Source organism: Synchiropus splendidus, chromosome 6 (genome assembly GCF_027744825.2).
Source record: "Synchiropus splendidus isolate RoL2022-P1 chromosome 6, RoL_Sspl_1.0, whole genome shotgun sequence".
NCBI classification, from domain to species: Eukaryota; Metazoa; Chordata; class Actinopteri; order Syngnathiformes; family Callionymidae; genus Synchiropus; species Synchiropus splendidus.
In genome coordinates, this window is record NC_071339.1 from 15,088,801 (window position 1) to 15,115,247 (window position 26,447).

At 43.8% G+C, this 26,447-nt stretch overlaps 1 protein-coding gene across 7 annotated transcripts in view; it reads right to left on the reverse strand.

Annotated features, from left to right (window-relative positions):
* Window positions 1-319: 319 nt before the first annotated feature.
* slc2a9l2 (solute carrier family 2 member 9, like 2) overlaps window positions 320-26,447 on the reverse strand; it is a 77,239-nt gene continuing 51,111 nt past the window's right edge. For all 7 annotated transcript variants that reach the window (XM_053867242.1, XM_053867239.1, XM_053867240.1 and 4 more), the window contains exons 12-13: window positions 15,360-15,487; window positions 320-1,411 (exon numbers count right to left, since the gene is read on the reverse strand). In XM_053867242.1, the coding sequence (XP_053723217.1) occupies window positions 1,169-1,411; window positions 15,360-15,487 (371 nt within the window). In that variant the 3' untranslated portion in view covers window positions 320-1,168. The remainder of the gene's footprint in view (window positions 1,412-15,359; window positions 15,488-26,447) is intronic.

Consider the following 26,447-nt stretch of genomic DNA (forward strand, 5'->3'; position numbering starts at 1 on the left):
ACTGTGAAATGACCGTCTCAAAGTAAGGGAAGTGAGAGATCCATGGAGGAGCACGGCATGTGCTCCCTGGCTCCCCACTGAGTTGACCTCTGTCCAATGCCACGCTTGTCTGCCTTCATCACGCTGCTGCCACCAGTGAAGATGGCTCGGAGGAAGTTCAACACTTCCCAGCTCATGAAAGCACTTGCCACTTCTGTGACAGTCAAGCGCAACCCTGGAGTCTCATGTGCATCGAAAATTCATTTGCGCCGTCACCCACGTGCAACACCTGGACAGCGATTGATACACACTCTGGACGAAGGGAAATTCAATGTTATTTAATACATTTCTCATCTTCTATTGGAACATATGCAAAGAACCAAATCACAAACAACATTTGAAATATTTTGACTGTTGATTTTCACAAATAAAACAATAATTTATACACAAATGAAACATTATCACTAAAAATTGTGCTGAAGTTTGTCATCTCAACATTAGTGCCACTAAATGAAGGATGAAGTTTCTGATGAGAGGAAGATGCAGAGCAATGAAAAAAAAAAATTCACCACTCCTCATGTTGTTCTCGTGTCTGCATTCTCTGTGAGTACACATTTTAGAGGTTATTGTTTAAAGTACAACACTGTCGTAAATCGGTCCGATGGTATCCAGTGGAGCAACTTCTGTAGTACCAGAAACACTTTATCAAAAGCAAAAACAAAACCGCAAACACACTTCAATAAAATTACTATCAACACACTGAAATGCCACAAAGGTGTTTTTTAACACTTAAAATGTTTTCAGAAAGTAATTAAGAAAATCGAACCTTGAGCACAACCTAAAAGGTTGGTTCAGATCTTTTTGGCACAGAGCACCTCTACTTTAACACTGGCTCACAATTTAATGTGAGAACAAAGTTGCCTGACAGTAGCTGTGAGTAAATGCATTTGTATCTGATCGGAAAAACCACATACGAATGTCTCATGTTAAAGCCTCATGTGCCGTTCAAAGATCTGATGCAGCTGTATGACAGGCACCTAGTGACATGGAGAGTCCCTCAGGAACAGAGGAATGGCGATGTCAGAATACACGTCACTGTAGACATAGTTGTACAAAGAATATTTACATTCACATAAATACATTCAAACAACATTGCGGTAGAGGTTTTCAACACCGGCTCGGGCTCTGCTCAGAAGGAGCTCTCCAGCCGACACGCGTCCTGAACATTGCCGTTGGCATGAGGCTTGATGGACAGAACCATCTCCATCTCCTGGCTTGGAGTCGGCACCTGGATCTTGTTGATTTTGGCAAAACTCTGGCTGATGTCCACGAAGGTTTTGTTTTTGGTTTCAGGGAGGACAAAATAGAGATAGGTGGCGCCCAAGAGACAGACCACCACAAACACCAGGAAGGCATAGGTCTGCAGGGATTGCTGTAACGAAACAAAGATGGGTGATGAGTTCTTTCAGTTCTCACCAAGTCAGACCATGACCTCCTTAAACAGCAAGCTCTCTCTTCTCTCTCTCTCTCTCTCTCTCTCTCTCTCAGTAGCAATTTTGAGGACAGTAACTGGTTCGACCACTGTATGGAAGCGCTTACACTCAGAAGTGAGTGGGTCTTCGTCGTCAGGCCTATTATTTAAAGTTCAGCAGGTCCCAGTGAATGACAGAGAGGGAGCTGTCCACCTTAAAATGGAGTGTGCTTTGCTGATTTCCCAAGTGTGATGACGGTGTCTCACATGTCAACGTATTTGTGTTTCAACACTGATGCCTGGAAAAACGACGAGAGTTTGATTCACACGCCTCACTTGAGGGCTCTCTGACGATTTGTAAAAGGGACATTAACTTTATTATTTTTATTTATTTGCGCCCCCTCAGGAAGAGGTAAACGTTCCAACTCTCCACCGCCTCTGTAAATAATATCATTTGTATATAAAATTATTATAAGAACACCACTGCATAACATTGTATCCTGATGAAAGTGGAGGAAAAAAAGTAATATAGATGAACTAGAATAACTTTATTAACATTGCTTTTGTCTGTAACAGAAAAGACTTAAAGTGTGCCAATTTGTCTAAAATAAAAAAAAAAAATCATGAGTACAGTAAATGCTCCCGTATGCTCCCCGAGGTCACATGCGCCCACACTGGCGTCGCCCGCCCCACTACTTGAGAAGGACTGACTTAAACATAATGTGAAGTACCCTGTCCATCGACACTTCTGCAGTCATCAATGTGAGCGCCACCATGAGGATTCAGAAGGTTGTGACAGTATTGAATTACATGTGTGTTCTTGATATTATCTTGGCAGTAAAGAATGGCTTTTAGTTGCCATGGTGACCCAGTTCCAGAAACAGACTCTTGTCCCACTTCTATAAGCCCAAATCCGCCCCACTGAACAGGAGCCAACTTCAGAACGTCGTCCCCTGCGCGTGCGGGTCACGCAGAGGACGACATGACATCAACAAGTCAAAAGGCCAAGTGGGTTTCTGCTCGGGGCGACGGGTCCACCTGAGAGTTATTGACCATATTTATCCGATGTACATCAACAATGGAGCTGGGCCGGCGAGGGATGCCAATAATGGAGATTAGAGGCAGATTTAAAAATACACAGACTGATTACTCAGAGAACTGGAGCATGTGTGTGTGTGTTTTGCTAGAATATATAACCTGATTTTAGGAAGGCAGTCCTGTGGAAGCTCGACTCCCTCTTGGCTTTTAGCTCTCACGGCCCAGCTGGCCCTCTCATTCTGTGTTTTTTGTAAAAAAAAAAAAATAGAGCGAGGTCTGAAGAGCCTGACCCATTTTGATGCTGTGTCCATGATGTAACGGTAGAGTTGACATCCTGTGTGTGTGTGTGTGTGTGTGAGTGTGTGTGTGGCTCCCCTCCTCAACAATCGGCAATTGAAAAAGACGGGACATCTCTGCTTCGTCAGTTTGTCAATAATCTGATTTCCACAAGCGTGGTGGACCGCTGGGAACAAGGCGGTCATTTTGGAAGTCAGGAGGGGGCGACGGGGGCAGATGGGGGAGAGAGACGGGCCCTGAGCAGATCTGACATGATGGAGAGGAGGCGGCGTGATGAACACTCGACAAGACGGGACCTGATATGGGCGTTATTGATCGGCTCAGACAGATAGAGAGTGACTGCAGCGATACGCTCGTGATCCGAAAGAGAGGAACACCGAGGTATTGCTGGGAAATCACCCTGGCTGGCGTCTCACTGAGCAAGGATGATTAGCATGCGCGAGGGAGGACACTGAGATTCTCATGAAGCTGGTTAGAGATTCCATGCATCACCTATATGTCAACGCTCCCAGGCTACTCTGGTCAGACAGTAATGAAGCGTCGCTGCTATTGATTCCATCTCAGATCATTTAAAGTCTGAACAATGTGTAACGAGTAAATTAGCATACCCTGTGGTGCGGCCCAACAACAATGAGTTATGAACATCCTGGGACAATTGAGTGCACCGCCCAGTGTTTCAAAGACAAATAGAAACATGAAAATAAAAGTACAGTATAAGCAATGAAACCTGGAGTGAGTGCTACAGCCGAGCAGTAGATCAGAGAATAAACCGTCCCTGTTTACATGACATGGAAAGGTAGTCTCCGATGTTCATGCATCACATGTTCAGTCTGAACTGCTCTGACATGCATAGTGTTGCACTAAGATGGCCGAATGTGTAGATGAGGAGAATCTTCCGCTTCCAACAATCTGCCACCTGTAGCATCACACTCCCAGAGAAGGTTCAGATCTGTATTTTGCTCGGGCATCACTATACAGGGAAACAGTGGCACTGAGGAAAAGACAGGAGGCAGAGCTGGAGGTAGCAGAGATGAAGATGCTGAGCTTCTCTCTGGGAGTGAGCAGGATGGAGAGGATCAGGAAGCAGTAGATCAGAGGGACAGTACATGTCAGGTGTTTAGGAGTCAAAGTCAGAGAGGCTAGATGGAGATGGTTTGGACATGTACAGAGGAGAGAGAGAGCCAGTACATTGGTAGGAAGATGTTGAGGTTGGAACTGCCAGGCAGACGGTGGAGAAGATTTATGGAGGTGGTGAAGGAGGACATGAGGTTTGAGAGAAGAGGAAGCAGAGGACAGGGGGAGATGGAGGAGGATGATCTGCTGTGGCGACCCCTGAAGGGAGAAGCCGAAAGGAAAAGAAGAAGATCACTATACAAGGATGTGCATCCAGTGCTGAGAGCAGCCATGTTTGTGGAGCTGCTGAGGGACGTGCTGGAGGACTCTTGGTGTTAGGATTCAGTCTAGCATCCATGTCACGTGGCGCTAACAAGCACAGCGATACAAGGATCCGCCCAGAGAGAAACGACAGGATCAGGCGTGTACACGGACGCCAGCCCACCCTCTCAAACCAAACAGAATTTCATTTGGAATGTTGCGGATCGGATTCCGATCTAAAAGTATTTTCATTCCATGTAAATGCAGTTAATGACAATGACACAATGATGTTGACAATTTTTAAAAAATAATTTCCCAGTCATTCTGGGGGTAAATCAATTCAATATCCAAGTCCAGTGAGTTAAAAGGAGGAGAAACAGACTTGCTCCCAGATGCTCAGAGTTTGGGTGTATTCCACAGCAGGGCCACCATGAAATCGATCCAACGTAGACTCACCACCCCTCAGAGAAGTAAGGTCTTAGTTGGGATCAGGGGACCACACTATGGAAGCTGTTGAAGTGCACGACAGCACTCAATAAAGGGCAAAGAGTAGCCACACACCAGAAAGAGCAAATGACTTGGAACACCACCGTGAGTCACAGAACACACAGAAGTTCAATATCTTGGTCCCGGCTAGTCTAAAAATAACCGTACCTTCAGAGTTATTCCCTCCGTCTGCTCATTTCTCATCTGGTGTTTCCCCCTCACGCGGCAGTGGGCCTCTTTGTTGTATTGATTCCTCATCACTGTGTACTTTACAGTCAGCTTAACTGTTTGTCACCAGTCACAAGGCAAACCTTTCAACAGAACCCCATCCTTTAAACAGCAACACCTCAGCTGTCTTTGAAGTGTGGGACACAGCCGGCTTAATCTTAAACAAATAAGATATTTCCGGTCAGGTCTCTGAATGTTGAGAGAGTCATGGATGCAGTATATAACAGCTGAAGAAGAACAATGAACACTGAATACACGATTACACGTGACAAATTTCCTGACACAGTTTCTCTTCCAGCAATAATAACCAGCAGTTTACAATGACTCACAAACAGGTTCATGTGACTGTGAGCAAATGTTTGGAAGTCTTGAAGAGCAGAGTCAGTATTCAACAGAGATGGATCGATCCGATCCAACAACATTTTTTGCCTGCTGACATTTCTGCGCTACTGGCTCACTGCCAGCTGTGGAATGGATTTGCTGAACATTGGCAGGTCTCTATGAGACCCAGAGCACTGTACATGCCTGCAAATCCATCCCACAGTTTGCAGATATTTAGCACGCAAGCATCAGCAGCACTGGCACCTACTATATAGGTACCTTCCAGTTTGGCTCAGAACTGGGAAATTCCTAGTTACTGTACACGCCCCCATGACATCATCTGACATTGCTGGTTGGAAAGTCATGTACACAATCCAAGACGGCTTCCCCAAAGTTAAACAGGATGTAGGAATAAGAAATTTAAAAATGCAACAAAAACATTTGGTGAATTTGTAATTCCTCTTCATCCGGCGGCTTGACAAGAAGCAATGCGTATTTATCAAGGAGTTGCTTCTAACCAGACAAGGCACGTGTGAGAATAGCTATCTTGTTGTCCAACTTCAATGACTGGAACGCAGAGATACTGAACTCAGCTGTGACATCATTCCCTACTCCGACTTCCGACTTCCCAGGCAACTGGGGCACAGCATGAACAAACATGGCCACTGTGTGGAATTGCCTTAGTTCTATTTACGGTGTATGTGAGTCAGACTGGACCCAAAGCACACGTAAATAAAGCTCAGGAATCAGATCAGAGTCACATTGTGTCAACAGATTTCCCAACTCAGGGATCGAAAGCTAACATTGGATTGGTGTATTTCTAGCATTCAAATCTTTTTTTTCTAAGTCACGCATTGTTATAAGGCATCCTGGCATGTTCCTGGGTGTCAGTGGGCCGTACACAGAGCATTTGCCCCAGTAACATGGGTCAGTTGGTCCTGACAGAGCTGGTGCCAGAGCTGGGTCGTCATTGCCAGTAATAAGTCAGACCCATCCCCAGTGACGGCTGGAAAAAGGCCTGGCCTCTGTCCTTGCCTCTGTTCATGGCTCTCATTGACTAGACTGAAGGTTGTTTTGGGTTGAGCGGCCCCACATTCTCATCTCACCAGCCAGCAGTCATCACCACAACAGCTAGCAGCCGACTGAGCTCATCCTGTGGGCTTTTAGAAGAATATTATAGGACCCCAGTGGAGCACTACAGTACGCGGCTTTCATAAAACACTAATATATTATTAACAGAAGAAAACTGCAGACTGAAACTCTTTTCTGGAGTTTGGTTCCGTCCATTTTTGGTCAATCAATACTGATTTCCTTTGATCCAAGAGACGCGCAGTCGGGCTGAAAACACCACAGCAGCAGCAGCTAATGGTCATTTAACACCAAGCTTGTTCTTGTGAGACCGAAGAGGAGGAGGTGGTCAGACAGAGAATCCTAACATTAAGTGTTAACTGGTGGATCCAAAGATAAAGAGAAGGGTGACAACGCGCAAAGACACGTGGAGGTCATGGGCAGGGTGTAATTGACACATGGACCGGGATGTATGAAGCATGAACGACATTTTTAACAGGTCCATACGTGAGTCCTGGAGTCACTCGGAGCATCCACAAAACACACAAACAGGCTGGTGACAAACATCTGGAGACATCACCCTCATAAATGTCTCTCTCTCAACGACGTGATCTGGTGGAGACGGATTGGATGAACTCCAGATCATCAATCTAAACTAGGCTTTTATGGCAGATAAAGATGAGCTCAGGTGACGGGTGAGAGGATGAAAACTGACTGTTCACCATGGCTGATGGGACTGTCCATGGTTCAGATGGAAAGAAAAGTAACAACACATTCTGAAGCCAACCATAATACAGTGCAGTAATATGAATCCACTTATCTGAGGCCAGACCTCGGGGCCAACAGCTTGGAGAGACCTGAACTTCATCGGGGAAAAACAGTAGACATTGATCCAGCTTCATCACGATTGGTAAGCTGACCTTCTGATACTTCCCAGTGTTCCCATTTCTCGCCTCTCGCACAACACAATGGTGGCCTGACTGAAAAGGACAGAGTTTATCTGCGGGGGCTGCAGACAGGCGGAAGGTGAAACTGACGTCAGCACCACATTTGGTCTGCCAACGGCAAAGCTTTATTTCCATACTTGGGATTTTGTTGCTTGACATTTAAGGTTCAACACAGTCAGCCCACACCGTATCAATGAGAAGTTACACAAGAGAACAAACAGTTCAGAAAGTGTTAATATGTTGTTGCTACATTAACAATAGATGCATTTTCATTACATTTATCATTTTTGAGCATCATGTCATTTTTGGGCTAGGGCCATTCACAGCAGTCTGAATGACTGTTGGATATGAATGGAATATTGCTTGAATTGCAGCTTATTTAAGCTGAGCAAAAAGAATTCAGTTGGTGATGGACCCGTATGAGGACAGTGAGACAGTGGGCGCAGGACTAAGTTAGCCACGATGTTTGTCGATGAGATGAGATGAGGTGGAGGAGAAGCTGGAGAGAGGAGGAATGAAAGTTGAGACAGAATACGTCTGTGTGAATAAGACAGGCAGGAGGAAGACTGAAGGTGCATGGAAACGGTTCCACGATCCAGGCACATTTATCCAGAGTGATGGGCAGAGATGAAGGATCTGAAGTCAGAGCTTCACAGGACAGTCGTGGCCATAATGTTTAGAGACTGAGGGGTCAGAGTCAGGAGAGTCACAGATGAAGATACTGAGACTCTTAGTGGTAGAAAGGAGAAGATCAGACATGTTGCACTAAGAATGTTGGAGATGGAAAGCAGGATTACAGTGAAGGTGTGACAAGAGGAGGATGAAGATGGTGAAGGTGAAATGATTGGACCTTGGCAAAGAACACAAAAAGAGGTGACATGGGATTTTACAGGGAAGATGTTTCACCTGCTATCCAACTAACCAACCAACTAACCCAACAAGCTGAACTAACCAACTATCCAACTAGCTGTTAGAGTAGATATCCTTCATTTGTCCAACAGTGGGGACCAAAGTGGTGCAACACTGCTGATTGAACTCGACAGTACATCAAAAAAGACGACTGCATTTAGCACTGGGACATTTAGAGATACTGGTCATGTATCCTCCACAACGATTCTGAATCACTCAGCATCATGTAATATTTATGACCAACCAGATAAGAGCAGCACTAGGTGTCTGTGCTGAGCATGTGTGTCGGGCTTGACTACATCAATTCCAACTTGAACAGCCACGCAGCAGAGGCTGCAGTCGACTCCCATTACATTATGTAAATGTCTCCTACAGCACAATGATATGGTCATTTACTCCTAAATCTTTGTTAAGATGTTTCCAGACGTGCATGACACAGCCTGCTGTGGCAGAGTATGAAAGCCAGCAGAGGCTTTAATGTTTAATGTGGGGCTCAAAGGGTGACAACAGTAGAGGTCACCTGCCTCTCAGAAGTACACAGAACGTGATGTGTAAATTGTAATTTTCAGGCAAATAGATGATCATTCTCTGAAAATTGCTTCGTGCCTGAAATGGTTTTCAGAAGATATGAGTTCATATTCCAGCTTGACAGGTTTCAACAGGGAGTTCATGAATTGTGGTTTCACCTATGACTCATACTGAGGGATCCAAGACACACCAGAGTCAGACTTGACCAGAAAACAGACTTCGGTATTATGAAGTAGGAAAAGGAGAAAATGTATTTCTAGCACGAGATTTGGAAAAATAAACAAATACAAATCTAGGAAAAGATTTTCGAAATTGCAAATAAAATGATTATAGTCAGTTTCGCCCTCACACAAAGTCAGATAAACACAGCCTTTTCTGCTCATGACTTCCAAAATCTCTTAAGGTTGTTATTATTAACTACTACCTTTGAGCTATTGCAACTTGAATGAAGACAAAGAAAGCTTCAGGTGATAACGCAAAATGACGGCAGTGATTTCTCCACTTGCATCAAAAACTCATTCAGGATGAAGCCTGCTGCAGACCAAACATCCCACACCTTTCTTTAGCAGCCTTGCTCAACGCTTCATTTCTTTAAACAAGCATTTGTTGGAAACCACTGCTCTACACTACTGACTGAAACAGGACGCTGACGGATCACTGCGCCGCAACACTGGGATTTTTCTCGCCATGTATCCGCTCAGGAATGAAAATCACATTGCTTTAATCTCTCCTGCTGCATATGTTCAAATATATTCTAATTTAAAAGCTGAAAGGCAGAAGCCAAACATTGCAACAGGCACACATATGTATTAGCAGTAAATTGCTGAGGAAGCGTCGACACAGCGCAACTGTTCAGTAGGCTGCCGGCGTGTAACAATAAGTTTTAATGAAGCTGTTGGCACGACAGAATCTCTATCTGGGTGCGCAGCGTGACCTCACACTGTCCAAATGACACGGGAAATGTCAAATACCATTAGTCTATAATGAGGGACAAACGGACCATCGTGTCCACAGGCAGCGCGCTATAATAAGCAGAATGTGACTCGTGTTCCATGACCTTAGTGTCAACGCAAAAGTGGAGGACGCACAGACGCTGTCCATGAAAACATGTTAATGCAGTTATTGGTCCTGCAGTTGAACTTGTCGATTCAACTGATGACCGTAACGTCACATGAATGGAAACAACTCAAAAAACTATGTCAAATTCAAAACCTCACGTTACACCGCTTTCGACAAGATATAGATACTTGCAACTCTGACTTTAAGACGTGATGAGAACATTAAGTTTTAAAGTAAACAAACCAATCTCGAGCCTTTGTTACAGTATGGTAGATTAAAAATCACTGTACAATTGTTGAAACAGGCTACTGCTACTGGATCCATGGTCCATCATTTCCAACCAAAGCGCTTTACACTAAGTCCATTCACCCACACACACATTCAAACACTGACGGCAGTAGGCTGCAACGCAATACGCCATCTGAACCGTCAGGAGCAAACCAGGGTTAAGTGTCTTGCTCAGGGACACAATGACACAAACATGTCACAAACCGAACCGGCCACCTCTTACTCACAGGCGGACCACGCTACCATCTGAACTAGACTTAGACTTGGACATAGACTTAGACTTTCTTTATTATCATGGCACAAAAACATATCACTATATGATGGCAACGAAATTTCGGTCTGTGGCCTCCGGTTTCCAAAAACAAAACTATACGTCCAAAAATAAATAAATAGATAGATAAATAATAATATAATAATAATAGATAAGTACTAGTCTAGAAGATGTACAAATAAACAGTATTGTAGCTACTGTAACATTCAGCAGCCTAACTATGTCGCCCCACATTAGAAACGGTTGTGAGGGGCCTTCATGCCAAAAGAAAGAGCGATGACTACAAAACATGATGGAAAAATATCCAAAACATATATTGAACGTACGATGAAATGTAATTAAGGATATTAAGTGTAAATATGACACAAAAAGTATTGAAATATTTCATTTTATATGCACTTCATTTCAACATAAATCAACTATAGACGTAAAAAGGCAATTTATTTCACGATATATTTTCTGTATTCCTTAAATGTATTTTGAGGAACCAGAAAAACACAAAAATGGCCAATGAAAAGAAAAAAAAATTCTTAAAATAAGAACATGCTATATTTACTGCTGAAGTGGTGGTGGTGACTAAAAGAGAAAGAACAAAAAAAAGGCAGAAAAATTAGGACATATTGGTTTTAGTTTTGGTCTGACGTCAAACGGGCCTAGAAAATGCAGGCATCGGGCAGCATATGGCCCCCGGGCCGCACTTTGCCCAGGTCTGTATATGATAAATATCATGTTGGGCGGTGCTACAGGACGGTTGAGAGAAGCACGCTACCTAAAGTGCTGGATTGAATGAGCGAAGTCACTATATTGTGGATCGCTTTGCTTTTTTCACACTGGATCAAGGACTGGACAGTGAGTATAACTGGGGTGACTAATCTACATTCATAAACACTACCGTGATCACGTGCTGGAAGATTCACCGCGCACTTGCTGAGAAGTTACTTCATTCATTATAGTTAGTGTTGGATCTAATGCCAATAGCGGAGTTCATTTGGGATTGAGTTGGATATTTGAGGGTTGAATACAAACATTTATCGAGGGGGTGTCGTACAGTACGCATCCAGTCTGTCTCTGTGACTTTTTAGTTGAACTGCTATTGTCAGACAGCGGAACGCTTTGTTTTGACTGGGCCAAAGACACTTTTGCGACTCTTTTTCTGATGCCTCATGCATATCTTTGTGTGAGATGTATGAATGAACCTGATTCACTTATTTCAACTGACTTGCCCCATGAAAATATGTTGGCACAACATCCCCTTTTATATGTTCATGGTGGTTTGTCACAAGTCAACACTGGGTTAAACTTTACTAACTGTATTGCAAAGACTAGAACATTAAACTCCTTCATTACAGTAGAATCCAGGATCTCCACAGTATTGCTGTCTAAACACTGAACACAGTGTCAACCATTCTGTCATCTTCTCCACGTGTTTGAGTCATGAAAAGATGCTTCTCAAATCTTGGCAATCTAAAATCATTTTGGGGACAAAGCAATTGTGAAGGCATGATAGACGTTATTTCACACAGTTACAGATACAGAACACACTGAAATGTACAATGTACTATACAAAGGTTGGATCACTCGGGCAGTGGGCCGAGACTATAAGAATCTGCTTGTTCTGGTGTGACATCCGTTTTATAAATCCCTCTCCACACACTGTCAGTTGAATCTAGCTAGAGACAACCTTGGTTTGGAGTGGTCCTAAACTGCCAACCGGTCCTGAGCTGAGGGGATCAGCTCCACTCTGAGACTTAGACCACATATTGTGCACAAGCAGAATCAAGGGATCGACTAAAAAGAAAGAGTTACATCCCACCGACTGACTGACAAACTGCTTGAACACCAAGGTTAGGAGTACAGGCTGCCTCAGTCTCTGGGTCTCCTGGGCAGAATGCAGGATAAATAAAGACACGCTCAAATTTAAATGACTTGTCAATGGAAGAAACAAGGATCGACTGTGAAGTTGTTAACAAGAAGACGTTCGACCGCGCAAGGCTTGCTTTAATTAAGGTAACCACACAGTTTGGAATTAATCATCTAAAAAATAAAAATCAGTAAAAACATTAGCATAAGAAAAGGATTCCCAGGGCTCACGTCCTAATTGTGTTCTGCCCGCTGAATCACAACAACCCCGGGACAAAGATGTGGGAGACTGCTGCTGACGCACTCTTCTGTTTCGCGGTAAATGAAAAACATTGGCTGGAAAAATAAATCTTAAATTGCTGTTTGCATGCAGATCATTTAGAAGGGCAGAGCGTTGGCCACAAACTGTCAATGCAACACAGAGATACAAAGACACACAGATTCACGTCCCAGAGTAGCCATTTAGGTACGGTGTCAGCTGTGACATTTCAAAGAATAAATACTTGTTTTGCAGATTATTTATTAGTGGAACTCAGAAGGTCTACATACAGCATTTGATGATTCAAAAGAAAACTGCATATGGTTTGGGCAGACTTTTCTACACTCATGAAGGTTAGTATCTTCACCAGTTTTAATTAACTTTAGCTGTCCATTTCTTTCCAAAGATAAATTTAAAATGAATTAGTTTTCAGTTTGTCTTGCAGTTATTAGTTCCAAACTTGTGTCACCTCCTTTGAACCAGACTTTTAATTCGCACACATCCATCCTCACTCACAAGTGGACCTTCAGCAACACGAGGCGTGGGGACATGTGGCACTCAGAAAGACACCGTGACTGAGACGCACAGTGATGCGCTGTCAACGGCGTGCAGTGCAGTGCAAACAAGCCCACACAGACGGGTGTTTGTCTTCATATCTTAGTGGCAAAACTGAACTTTTATGCCGACTAAAACCCGATTGTATATGCAAGCTATTTTGTAGTTTTCACCCTCAAAATGAGTCTTGACAAAGTGATGACCGGCCAAAATGTCCTCACAAGGCAAAATGTAAAGAAGGTGACATGTCAAGACTCGGTACTAACAAGTATGGCAAAACATGCTCGCACACGAGTCATTCATGTCATGTCAGTCAAACACATGTCCTGTGGGTTCATATCCGGGGCCTACAGGTGAGGGGCCGTCAAATGGAACGGCAGAAGCAATGGATGACATGAAATAGAAAAAGGATCGAATATCAATAACAATATAAAATGTGAGGACTCAAATCAACAGTAATGCTGCGGCACAGATTGAGAGTGAGAAGTCATTTTGGAAAAGTGATCATTTCGCTGCTGCGACCCATAATCACAGACACTTGAGTCCTCCAGAAACTACTTTGTTAACCTCAAACTTTCAGAAGTTATTCCTGCAATTAAGAAGAAGGATGAACTTGAGGTGGACTTGTGGAGAAATGTGAGCCAACAATACATCAGAGAAGAAAGTAGGACAGAGAGAAGTCAATTGGTGCGGCTGTTTCCAGACTCCACGTGGATTCACGTGCAGTAGCCCAAACAACAAGCATCACAGGCAAGGAAGCGACTGACGGAGAGGTTTTCTTTGGCCGTTGAGCGTCATTTCCACAGTGTTGAAATGGAAGAGCAGCATGGATGATGTCTAGTGCTCTAGTCTGTGTAGAATTAACATCCATACAAATGACTGTGATTTTCTGCTCTGAAGTTGGCGGAGGACAATTTCCCGCAGTATATTAAACAGCTTCACAACAAATGACTGGCTGGGCAAATGTTGGGGGTGTTCAGGGTGCAATGACACAAATCTGTCTGGACAAAAGTTGATGATAATGCCGCAAACACAGGTTTGGACTGAAATGGACGCCACCAGTCAGAGTTCAGGGCTGTGGAAGGTATTTTGTAATACAATACGCGACGCAGAAGTGGTGATATAAAACATTGTGATACTGTAATATTATATATATATATATATTGAAACCATATTTTAAGGGGGAAACATCAGATACTGCAGTACAATATCATGTCCAGTTAGACTTTCAGTTCAATTTCTCAGTCCAACAGAGGAAAGAATCGCCCCCTTAGTCAACAAAATGACTCCAGTGTGCAAAAGCAAAATGCTAGTATAAAACAAATGGAGCAGCATATCCAAGTCCACAGTATGTGTTAAATATCGATGTAGACAACTTAAAATATCAAGACAAATCAATTACAGTACAATCAAGTACTGTAATATCTCAGCAAAAATATAAATACAACATTACGGATTCAGGTATTGCAATGATTTTTCACTTTTAATTCCGGCTCTCAAACCTAGTGGGTGCCACATAATAATATATGGAAACATTGGATGAATATATTAACATACACACCAAAGAGTGTATAGCCGACAACACAGATTTCAAAAAGTTGAGGTGGAGGAATGTCGACCTGTGCAGACACGACTGAATGACCCCTAGCTTCCCGTGAAGACAGTAAGTCAGACAAAACTCAAAAAGCAATCGCAACTGCTCCAACAGAGAGCCTGAAACGACCAATATTATTTTCTGTGATTCACAACTTTTCTTCTTTTTCTTTTTAACTCACCCGTACAGCAGCAGTGCAGTAACACACATCGTAGATGCATACAAGTGGCTTTTTTCTATTTGTGTTGGGAGGCTTCAAGCAATGATCGTGACAATGTGAAAGAACCTGACTGCATTACAACTGCAGCAATAAAAATAAATGTGGCATGAAATACATGTTGCATCTGTGCTGCAGAGTTGATTTTGGTAGTGACTCAACCTTACAGTATATGTCTGTATTGTATTGATTTCATTCAGACGGGGTGGGGAGTCTTTCATGTGGGAAAAGTTTTTCTTTAAAAGTCAAAAGCAGGGAAAACAATCAGTAATGGGATTTTCTATAATGGCCACCACATCGCCCTCCTCCTCATCCAGGAGATATCACCACAATTGTCTTCTCTTGGAGGAGTAAAGGTGCGACTGAGTCCCTACTGTATGACTGAGCATCTCTTCCTCAGAAAGAGTGCAGACAGAGATGGGAGTAGAAATCCATGACAGCTTGTCTTTTGGTGACACAGAGTCCCTGTGAATGAAGAAGCTGCACTGATCTGATCACTTGTGAACAACGCTGAAAGATTCTTTCACTTCTCTTGCAACATACTGTAATATACAATCTTAGCGACCACTACAGTAAACTGAAGCCCCGGCTAGGTTACGCTCAAACTCACCTGGATGAACGGGAACAGCAGCCCCAATGTGAAGTTGGACAGCCAGTTGACGATGCCAGCGATCATGAAGGCAGCAGGCCTGTAGGACTGTTCGAAGAGTTCGCCCGTCAAGACAAAAGGGATGCCCCCTGGGAACCAGGACCAGGACAGTTAATAAAGTGTTCAGCTGCAAGAGGCACGCTTCTTCCTCCCCTCTCATTCATGTTGCCAAACACAGGGAATCAAAACAAGAAAGACTAACACACCGACAGTCACACACCAAAAAAAAAGACCTCACACAGACACAATTTCACACACAGTCACATTCAACCACAAGTGGGGATCAGGGGCAGAAAAGATTTGAACTGTTCTTCACTCTGCTCTTTTAAAACCAATGTGATGCAATAGTCAGATGTCATGTAATTGTTGAAATGTGTTAGAGGAGTTTGAAATAAACATTCATCAATCACGAGGTCAAAAACAAAACAAGGTGTTGATGTTGGTGGCAGAGCTTCAGGGGAGCTGAAGGAGGCTGCCTGGGGACACAACAGTGCACTGACTGCTCTTCATCTTCACGCTGCCAAGGCAACCTTGGCTGGAGCACACTTGTGCCTTGTCCAAATCATCGGAGATCCCTTCTATTTTGAGAAAATTTGCAGCTACAGCCACTGGAGGATGATGGGAAGCCGAAAATAATTTGTTCTCAAGATTTCCAAATTGATTCTGTGAAATTGGATAATATTCGCTGGCACACCTCACGGCCTCTCTCAACAGACTGGATGAAAAACCCTGGTTCTGGGTCAGTCATGACTCTTAACAAGCTGACATGACTCAGGTAAATAGGTTCAAAATATTAAATAAAACGTTACACCTCAGGATCGGCTTCTTTCCCTCCGTTTACTTTCCACTCGTCCCTCAGGTGCATTCTCAGGACAAACTGTCCTGTCAGTCATGCCATCACCAACTGTGAGAATGACTTTCCCTGATGTGGCAGCCTCCAATGCAGCGCACAAAGATAGTAACAAAGGAGAGGAGGGAGCAAGACAAGGGAAGAAGATTTGGGCATATATTTTGTTTGTTTCAGTATTGAGACCCGCCAACCCTGACAAGAACCACAGACAAACGCAATCACTACACTCCAGTGTGCGAGTCTAAACTGCTGAAATGGTGGTGATTGTAATTTCCCAGCCTCTCTTAGAGTCTCAGTTGAGTAGAGTCACAGCAGCTATGATGACAGGGACTTGGCAGCTCCACGCCAGGCAGTACGTAGCTGATGATTATGACGGCCTGCCAGCCATCCATCTTCTCGCGTCCACTTTACAAGGCTTCCCCAGACTCTGCCTTACTATTTATTAGTATATGTCAGTTCTTTTGTCGTCAACTGCCATGTTGGACGAGGCATGGCCTTGATTCACACACATTATGAACTCTCAATTTATGAAGATCACTGAAAAGTATAGTTACTGTGCTACAGATATCATCGTAGTTCCTTGTGAAGTAGTCACTCTGCAGTTGAAGGAGAACCCTTCGAGGTCGGATTCCTCGCAGTTTTCCAGTTATGTGCTCGTGTTTTGAGGAGGTTGGACGGGACTAGCTGGAGGCTGGAGTCTTTAGGAGCGATGAATAGCTTTATGGACTCGTCTTTTTCGATTATTCTGCTATTAGACACTCTGAACCATCCAAAGAAAGACTTTAATTTCCGCACTTGGGTGGACCGTGATGCGCAGTGTTGCAGTAAACAACATCAGCATCAAATCAAAATGCGACGGACACTTCCCCAGACAACGCAGAGGTGCAGGCATTTCACTTGAATAAGGGCAGGGTCACAAGAATGAGGCACAACAGAAGCAATTTACGTGTGTCTGATCTGGAACCACGTGTGAAGTCTTGTTTCCACAGTCTCATTTCAGAGTGACAGCTGTTGATGCCATTTGCTTGGGAGCATCAATGGCAGGGATAATTGAACCGCAGAGGTTGACACCACGAAAGACGACCCAGGCACTGTGGGGGGAATTGACTCCACGTGTGGCTGTCATGTCGCACGAGTATTTCATTCTGAGGTATTTTACAAAAAACAAAAACTCATTAATCACCAAGCCGACGTGTCCTCGATTATGACATGACTATAAACCTGTTGCTGCACAAAACAAAATCGATGAAAGCAATATCCTGCGAGTCTGTCATTAAAGAGTGAGGAGTCCCTTCAGTCCCTTCAGTAGAGGCGAGAGATTTATAGCAGGGAATGTTTAATGCATTGTCAACCAAGTACCTGTTCATGTGTTTCTACCACACGATCAGAAACCTTTCTCTCCAGAAACCTCCGGCTCTTCTCGGGTATACCGACTGAAAAGGCTGTTTTTTGCTTTGGGCAATGTGGCCAACCACCCAGGGAGGGCAAGGACCACCTCTGCCGATTGATGTGGGCTGCATTTTACAACAGGGTTCCAGGCAAAAACATTCCAAAACCAGAAACCTGAACAGAACTTTAAAATTCTGCCGCAACAAAACACAAGGGGTTGGTGTTACAAGCTGGTTTGGGCTGGTCAGAACTGGCAACCCTAATCCATACTCAATACCTGAACCATCTCAACTGCCTTCTCTCACTGTCGAGAAGTAGTGGTTCTACTCTGAGCTTCTGCCAGCTGCCTCAGTGGTTCACCCCGTCTTCAAGAGAGTTCAGACACCCAGCTTGTCTTTGTCATGCGATGTATCAAGGACATGAAAAGTGAACAGCAATCTGACCAAGGGATTAATGGCGTCTGCAGAAAGCACATTACGGGAAAAATAACCTTTCAATTCCAGCACAATTCATGATAAATGTACAACTCTGTTGCAGACATGCATGAGAGTTTCACATGTGTATTGATGACAAGGGTCTGAACTGCACAAAGTAATTCATACATGCTGTTTTATCAGTTATTACCAGAGAAAGCCACTTGGCAAACCATGACTGAATAAAATGAAAGTATTTCCAGCTCCGATGAGAGCAGCTTTAAGTTTTCAAATGGAGTCACACACAATCTCCACACAACTGGCTCGATCTTTGACCTCAAAACAGAAGAGCTTTCAGATGAAGGAACGCATGAAAGGATTCTTTTCAAGGTCCTTCCTTGTTTGTTGATTTAAAAAAATCATCTGAAGTGACGGTGTGAGATCTGTAAACACACACAGTTGCCTATCTTGTTACTTATTCCACAGAGGTGCAATGAGCTCGAAACGCAGGGGCGCCGTGGGATCTTAACGCTAATGGCTTGTGGAAATGAACACATCATTTGTTATAAGACGGTGAGAGCAGACTAACACAGAAGCACTTTTCAAATTAGTCATTCTCCATTTGCTATATATTTAACCCTCCAGCAAATAGATAGTTTGGGAATGTAATGACTCAAGAAAAACATGATCCGTCGCACAGAAGAAACAAGCACCCAACACCGGTGCGTAAGGACAGAAACCTCAGGGGATCAGAGAGGAGTTGCATTTTACCCCACAGACTTTCTCAGTGGAGTGGAACAGAAGCCAGTTAGTGGCGAATAAGATATTCTGTAGCAATGGTTTGGACCCTGCACCGGCGTAGGAGAAACTTTCATTTGAAGAGAATCATTTTCATGCATCAATTCAACCAGTTACCTTGAACCTTAATAAAGTTACACACTGGAAACAAGAACGACATGTAGTCAGGATACAGTTAAGAAGCGAAATTGCCCAGGTTCTATTTTTTTGAGAGAACTTGAGCACTTCGTCTCAACGTTCAGGGTCGTCTCTGACTCCGCACTATTTAATGGGCAATTTGAAAACCAACTCTTCATCTGGCTGTTAATTAACAGATGAAAAAGGCTGGAACGAACAGTTCTGCTAACCATCAGTGGTCGGACATTATGAGTGATGGGTTTTTTTAATTCAAGGTTACTTCACTCTCATTTGCCTCCTTCAAACTGAGAGAAATCCATAAAGTAAAACACTATATAATAACTTCAATAACTGTAAATGTTTAACGGTTAGGCATAAAAAAACAAACAGCTGCACACTTCAATAGGGAGGAGTCCAAGAGACACCATGACAAGACTCCTGAGTCAATCCAACCATCCCCACTTGATACACAGGAGCAATAGTTTAAGTCTCCAGGAAGACTTGAAGCTCTCTCTGGAGGAGAGTCCTGCCATCCAGCTGCTCTCAAACCGACCACTTTTTAGTCTGAGTTTTCTTCCAACAGCGACACTCCTTCCTTCTGACTCATGAACAAAACCAGACGATGTTTGACCTCTGCGGCTCAGCCAATGACAGCAATGTGATGATCAACTTCATGTACGATCCTCAAGGCATCAAAACAAAGATCTATTGGAATTCAGGCCATGTAGAGATCGACAGTCATAACCTTGTATTTACCTTGGTAGCAAGAGCTGATGCTTGTACAAGGGTGGATCGAAGGCACAATGGGGAGCAGATGGTACAGAGGCACTTGAGCTCCATTATCATTTTAGTTCCGATTCACTCCCTAAAGTTTGCCTTCTGTCTTGCTCAAGGAGAGTCATTGACTAAAACCACAGATCACAACAAGAACCACTCAGGGAGGAGTCAATAAATCAATTAGTCAAACAACAGCGTGACTGAGTCGGAGTTGAAAGCAAACAATCTCACAGCGGCACATTGTCCGTCAGCTTTCACGAGAGGGGCCTTGTGGGTCAACGAGTCTGAACAGCATGTTCTGAACAGCATGTTCTGAAGCATAGAGCGGCACTGTCATCCCACCAGTGTCTGCTGCCATCCACTCATGAACAAGAAACTAATGAGTCCATTTTTACAATGTAATTATGGGTAACATGAGCATAATGCCATGCTTGCATGCTTTCTTCCTGGCATTCAGTTTTCTTACAACATACAGAGGTAAATTGAGGTCTGTGTCTGTGTTGCCTGTGGGCTTGTTTATACTGCCTCGTGGGGACCAATTCCTGACAAAACGCTATGATCTTTTGCCGGTCCCCACAGGTCCAAACCTTGATTTGAGGATGAAGACTTCAAAATAACTGGGTCATTATAGGTCTAAGTTTGGTACAGAGTCCTGGTTAAGGTGAGCCATGTGTTTCGGATGGTTAGGTTTAGAGAGAGAGGCTGGGGAAGGGGTTATGTCAATGTGTGTGTGTAGGCATGTTTTGCCATACTTGTGAGAACCAAGGCTTCGCAAGCCACCTTTTCCTTTGAGCGGACATTTTGGACTGTCCTCACAAGGTCAGAGGGTTAAAATCTCAGTAACATTAGTCCATTACAATCGAGCACAAGTTTGGTTCAGGGTCCTGGTTAAGGTGAGCCATGTGTTTTTGGGATGTATACGTCAAGGGTGAGAGGCTGGGGAAAGGGTTATGGCAATGAGAGGTCCTCACAAAAACAGCAAAACAAACGTGTCTACTTCTATTCTTGTATTCTAGAACCTGAGTTTTTAATCAACAGAGTGAAGACATTTCCAGGGTTAAAACTACTACATAATAGTTTGGTCATCACAACCGTGTTTTAGTTTGGTTCAGAGTAAAGGTTAAGTTTAGCAGATTGTATTAGATGGTGAGGTCGAGAGGCTGCGGTAAGCATTGTGTTACTGACGGTCCTCACAAAGATAGGAAGACAAACGTGTGTGCGTGGGTGTTTGTGTGTGAGCGTGTTCACTCAGAGCCCCAAGTTTTAAAAGCACAGACAGAAAAAACCTAGTTTTAATTAACTTTCTTGAACCATTAAAGAAGACCTTGTTGATAATGGCTTAATGACAGGTTTCATTACCTGCAGATCTCAGGTCTTCAACATTAGAGCAGCAATTCATGAACACACTTCACGACTGAGATAAGCACAGTAATTGCAAATATATAAATTGGTTCCAACAAATAGCGATTTTACCAGTTTAAGAGTCTTTAACATTATACATTCCTAAAATCTTGATCAGAAAAATGGGCTGCTTTAAGGATGCCTCAAGGCCACATCACACCAGGAGGACTGAGCTAGCCAGTGCTGAGGAGTGAAGACTTTGGTAGGTGTGCTGATGTACATTAATAAGTTATCAGTTATGGCTCAGCAGTGACGACAAACCCTTTTCACAGATGAAAACTAAACACAGATTAAATAACAACAACAGTGATGGCGACGACGGCCGAAATACTAAGGCTCACAAATAGAAACAGGATGGAAATATAAGGATGGGAGAATAACCAGATTCCACCTTTTACATCCGTACGGATGAACAGGTCCAAGTGACGACAAAGTGACTTCAGCTCACGCAGTCCTGCAGCAAATGATCAAAAAAAAAAAAAAATGTGTTCCTGCTCACTTGTGTTTACCGTTTCTGTTTCTATCATTCGCAGAGGGGTTTGTATGCTATGAAAATAAATCCAAAACGTGCCTCCATAATAGAGTTTGTTTGTTTCCCTTCAATTTTAGCGCAGCCACACTTCATTTACGGATAACACTTTGGAGAGTGTCAGTTCATTTTCTTAATAGACTGCCATTTGTACTGACAGAGCGAAATAATGAAAGAAATTACATGCTGCCCAAAACAACAGTCTCTGTGCTGTGCATGTAATGCAAAAATTAGACTGTTGTGGGGTTTATTTTTGTTTTCTGGCCATCGGTCCGTCGTGTAAGTTGTCTATAAGTCATCGGATTGCTCTGTAAAAGCTTATGAATGAGTCCAACTCGGAAAAAAACTAGTATGCAGTACTGAATAAAAGTGAGTATTTGTACTTCGGCATATTTTTCTGTGTGAGCTCATTTCAGCTCATTTCAGCAGTGCACGAGAAACAGACCAACCAGTAAACAAGGGGTGTCAAACTAGTCTTCAAAGAGCTGCAGAGGTGCAGGTTTTCGTTCCAACAAACCAAGGACACCTCCTCACCATTAGGTGGATCATCCCCGCATTAAGCAAAATAGCTTTGTCTTTTCGCTCCATCGATCCTCGCGGCTGAAGATGCTGCACCAAACACTCCAGGATCTAATCATGCTGGAAAGCGCTGCACAGATAAACCTCAAATAATTGTGTTTCATTTCCTCAGGGTGACTGCTATAGTACAAAGTCTTGACTTCGTACAAAGACGTGAGGCAAGGGACAATAGTGATGTGTAAAGGAGATTACCCGACTATTCAGTTAAGCTGTTCCGACATGGTGTTCATGGAGATTAAGGTTCTGAATTGGCTCCTTGAACAGCAGGATACCATGCCCCCTCACCCACATTGATATTTTTTTCTCTTAACTCAAGTGTAGGTGGTAAGAGATTGTGTCCATACATGAGGAAATGAAAGTGTGAAAGTATTTATAGCTGGGCTCCATCAGCAGGAATAGAAATACAGCGTGATGAGCAGAGTCACATTGTATTTTCATGTGACAGTTGGCGATAAGCAGATGAAGACAGCTTCAACACAACAATGATAAGAAGGATGTAGATAAAGGTGATAGATTGCTGACAACCAGCCCAGGTGGGGAACAGGAGAGTGATGATTCCCAGGAAACAGCTTGGGGAGCTCAACAAATGTGGCGCCTCTCTGTCCCAGGATTGGTTTCATGGGCATTTAGCAGAGTCGGCAGATGAGGTTATCCGTTTGATCAGAGTCACTCCTGCCAGTGATTTTGCTCTCACAGAGACTGTGTGTGAGTTGGAGGACTTGCAGTATGTTTTTAGGGAGGAAACATCCCAATAGCCTGAGGGCTGAAACCCTCCTGTGGTTCCTCCAGCTCCCTCATGTGGACAGTTGCTTTGGCAGAACCTCAGCAGTCTGAATATCCAAGTTGTTCCTCGTGATGTCCTGTCTCTCATCCTTCAGGTGAGACAGGATTGTGATGCAACTATGTGTTCCCTGACAATGAACCTGTCAGGTTGCTGTCTGTAGAGCCAAACAAGGAGACTCTCAAGATGGATCAGGAGGCCTTGAGATCTAGACGTGCCAAAGCAGTGGAGCAGTGGAGGACGGTATCTTAGGTAGCTATCACAGCCACGTTGAGATATTCACACGGCTGATACCATTTCATATCAGGTTCTTCGACAGAAAGCAGCAAAAGTCAGGCAGGTCATAGATGGAAGTCAGCATCAGTGTTGTATTGAGAGAATCTTTTCTTTTCTCTTGACTCCTTTATTTCTGTGTAGGGTGGAGCTTTTGGTTGTGAAGAAAGTTACACAACCAACAAGCCAACCTTTCTGTTTTTCTTTTTCTCATGAACATCACTGTTATTCAGTCCTTCACCTCCAACCTTCTTGGTCCAACTCTGTCTCCATCTTCAACCACTTATCCGTTGCCAGGTTGTGGGGGCAGCAGCTTCAGAAGGTAACACCAAATGCTCTTCTTCCCGGCAACATTGACCAGCTCTGACTGGGGGATACCGAGGTGCTCCCAGGCCAGTGAAGAGATATAATCCCTCCACCTGGTCCTGGGGCGACCAGGCTGCGCCTGTAACAGAGGCGTCCAGGGGCATCCTCGTGAGATTCCCGAACCACCTCAAGTGAATTACTCCGAGTCTCTCCCTAGTGACAGAACCCCTCACCTTATCTCTAAGGGAGACGCCAGCCACCCGTCAGAGAAACAGCCGCTTGTATCGAGGATCAGGGACAAATAGAGAGCATTGGCTTTTGGCTCAGCTCTCTCTTACACACAACAGTGGGGTAGAGACTGCAATATCTACTGCACTGATTCGCCGACCAGTCTCCAAGTACCTTACCCCCCGACTCGTGCACAAGACCCCAAGATACTTAGACTTCTCCACCTCAGTCAGGAACTCATTCCTCCCCCAGAGAGAGAAATCTGTCCTTTTCCTGTGGAGAACCATGGCCTCGGAGTAAGAGGTGCTGATCCTCCTCCCAGCTGCTTCACACCCAGATGCAAACCGATGTTTATTGACCAAAGCTAACCTACTTGAAAGTAAATCATGTAGTGCATCATGATAGATCAAGTACATCATGCCTTACATGTGATCCTAAACTGAAGGAAATACAAGCATGGAAATCCACTGCACTCACAAGTCAACGGCAGAGTTAGACAGAATTATGCAAGCTTAATGAATCTGCTGGCATTTGAGCAGTCAATAGAATGGTTATCTATTCACAGTCTGATCAATCAACTTGGAGAGAAACTCTGCCCAAATGGGACCCACTCACTCAGAAGCACCTCTGAAGAAGATCTTTATTCATGAGCTGGATTTGCCAAATTTGCCTGCTTGGGTAAAAGAAAGCCGCAGTTCCCTCTCTCTGGCTGCTCCTGACAACCTGCTCGGCTGCTGGGACACAGGCTTCGCCCGAGTCTCTCCTAAAACCACTTCCATATTCCCAGGAAGCAGTGACAGGACACCGCAGCGCCGAACTCACTTTCTGCCCAGTGGAGCAAAATAACAAGTACAACGTCGCTGCAGAGAACTCCGGCTCATTCAATGACCTTTCATTACATGACACGCATTGATCCTAAAATTCACACACAGCCCAACAGGCACACACCAATAAATGCGAGGCAGCAGAAGGACAAATACAATTACAAACTTGACAATTAAATCCAGTTAACTGGAGAAATATCCTGTTTGGAAAGGGCAACTACCACCTGGAGAGGGATTTACTGTGTAGCAAGAGAACCAAGTCCCAGAAGACTTGAGCGTCTGTCGTGATGAAGCCAAAAGGAATAAAACTGTTTTCTGTCCTCCTGCCTGACTTTCTGTGACTCGGTACACAGTAGCTCAAGTGTTTACAGAGCTGAGCGCAGACTTATGAATATTGATGGCACACACAGTCTCAGGCTTAAATTATTAACGTCTACTTGACTCCAATAAAAATTCATTAGATTTTAATCAAATGTCAAAGGGAAGAACGGATCGCGACGTGACAGCTGTTTCTGCTCTTTTTTTTTTTTGAGGTTCAGATTTACACGCAGGCGACAAACTGCAAAGCATCAGAACTCAGCGGGAGAGAGCTAAGCACATCGATTGATTGAAGAAAAGATGCATTATTCCGGCATTAAGAGGGTCTTGGTGTAAGTCCTGGAGTGAGTAGGTCTGGACCACAAATCGCAGGGCACATTTTGAAGGACACACGGACCAAAACAAACAAACGTCTTCTGATTTCAACGGATCTACGGCATGAAAACAAAATTGTTGCTCTGCTGTTGCACAACAATATGATCTGCTTTATCAAACTAAATAATACGGTTTTAAATGTTACATAACTCTTAGCAGACAGACATTTCCCATCTGCTGTCTGTGTTTGAGCAAAACAAATCACTCTAATGACTGCTATATATGCGCAAGTATAAATACCTGCGAGGTGAAGAGGGATCAGGGAGTCAAAAGCCGAACAAGGACCGTCCTGGCCAAGCACAGATCTCACTTCCATTGCAACACCGTTGGGAATGTCAATGACACCTCTTTTTTGGGCCTTTGTTTGGCAAAAGTATACTTCTTTTTATCAGTTTTTTTATCAACATGCATTGAAAGTCGGTGCTGCACAGTTACCATCAGGCTCAAATGTGTTGCATCATCAATGTGAGATCTGAAACCATTTTGTTGAGGCCCATAGAGTCCACCATACAGATCTATATAGCCAATGCTTATCTGAGGGCCAGAAATTTAGGGGACCCTAACCCAGGACTGCCAGGCTTTCATATTGCCTGAAAACCTCAGACTGGAAAGCAGAGCCACCTCGCCCTTTGCTCAATGTAGCCAGCCACGAGAAAAGTGAGAGCCCAGAGACCCTTCAGAGCATGGAGGAGAAAGAAGCGCACACACTTGTGTCGGTCCCGGTTGTTGCCAGCAGATGATTCAGAGGTAGGCTTAGATCTCCGAGGCAGACTGGAAGAAGCCTTGTCTAATTTAATAAAAGGGTCCTTAAAAGAAAGTCGTTTTGGTTCTTTGGTTTCATGCTGGGATACTGGAAAACGTTTGGTCAGTTTAGGACCGGACCTTCAGGAAATAAGACACCCTATTGCTTCTCTTGTTTATATTTAAAAGCTTATCCTCCAACGCATCACAGGACTGGCCGTTCCAGAGGTGTCAGTGACTGAGGTCTGTCATGGACTGAAATCAGAATAATCGCAGCAGAAACAAAGCGTGACTGCACCGATGATCCACTTCAGGGGTGATGGAATTACCTTGTTGTCAATGCAAATGCT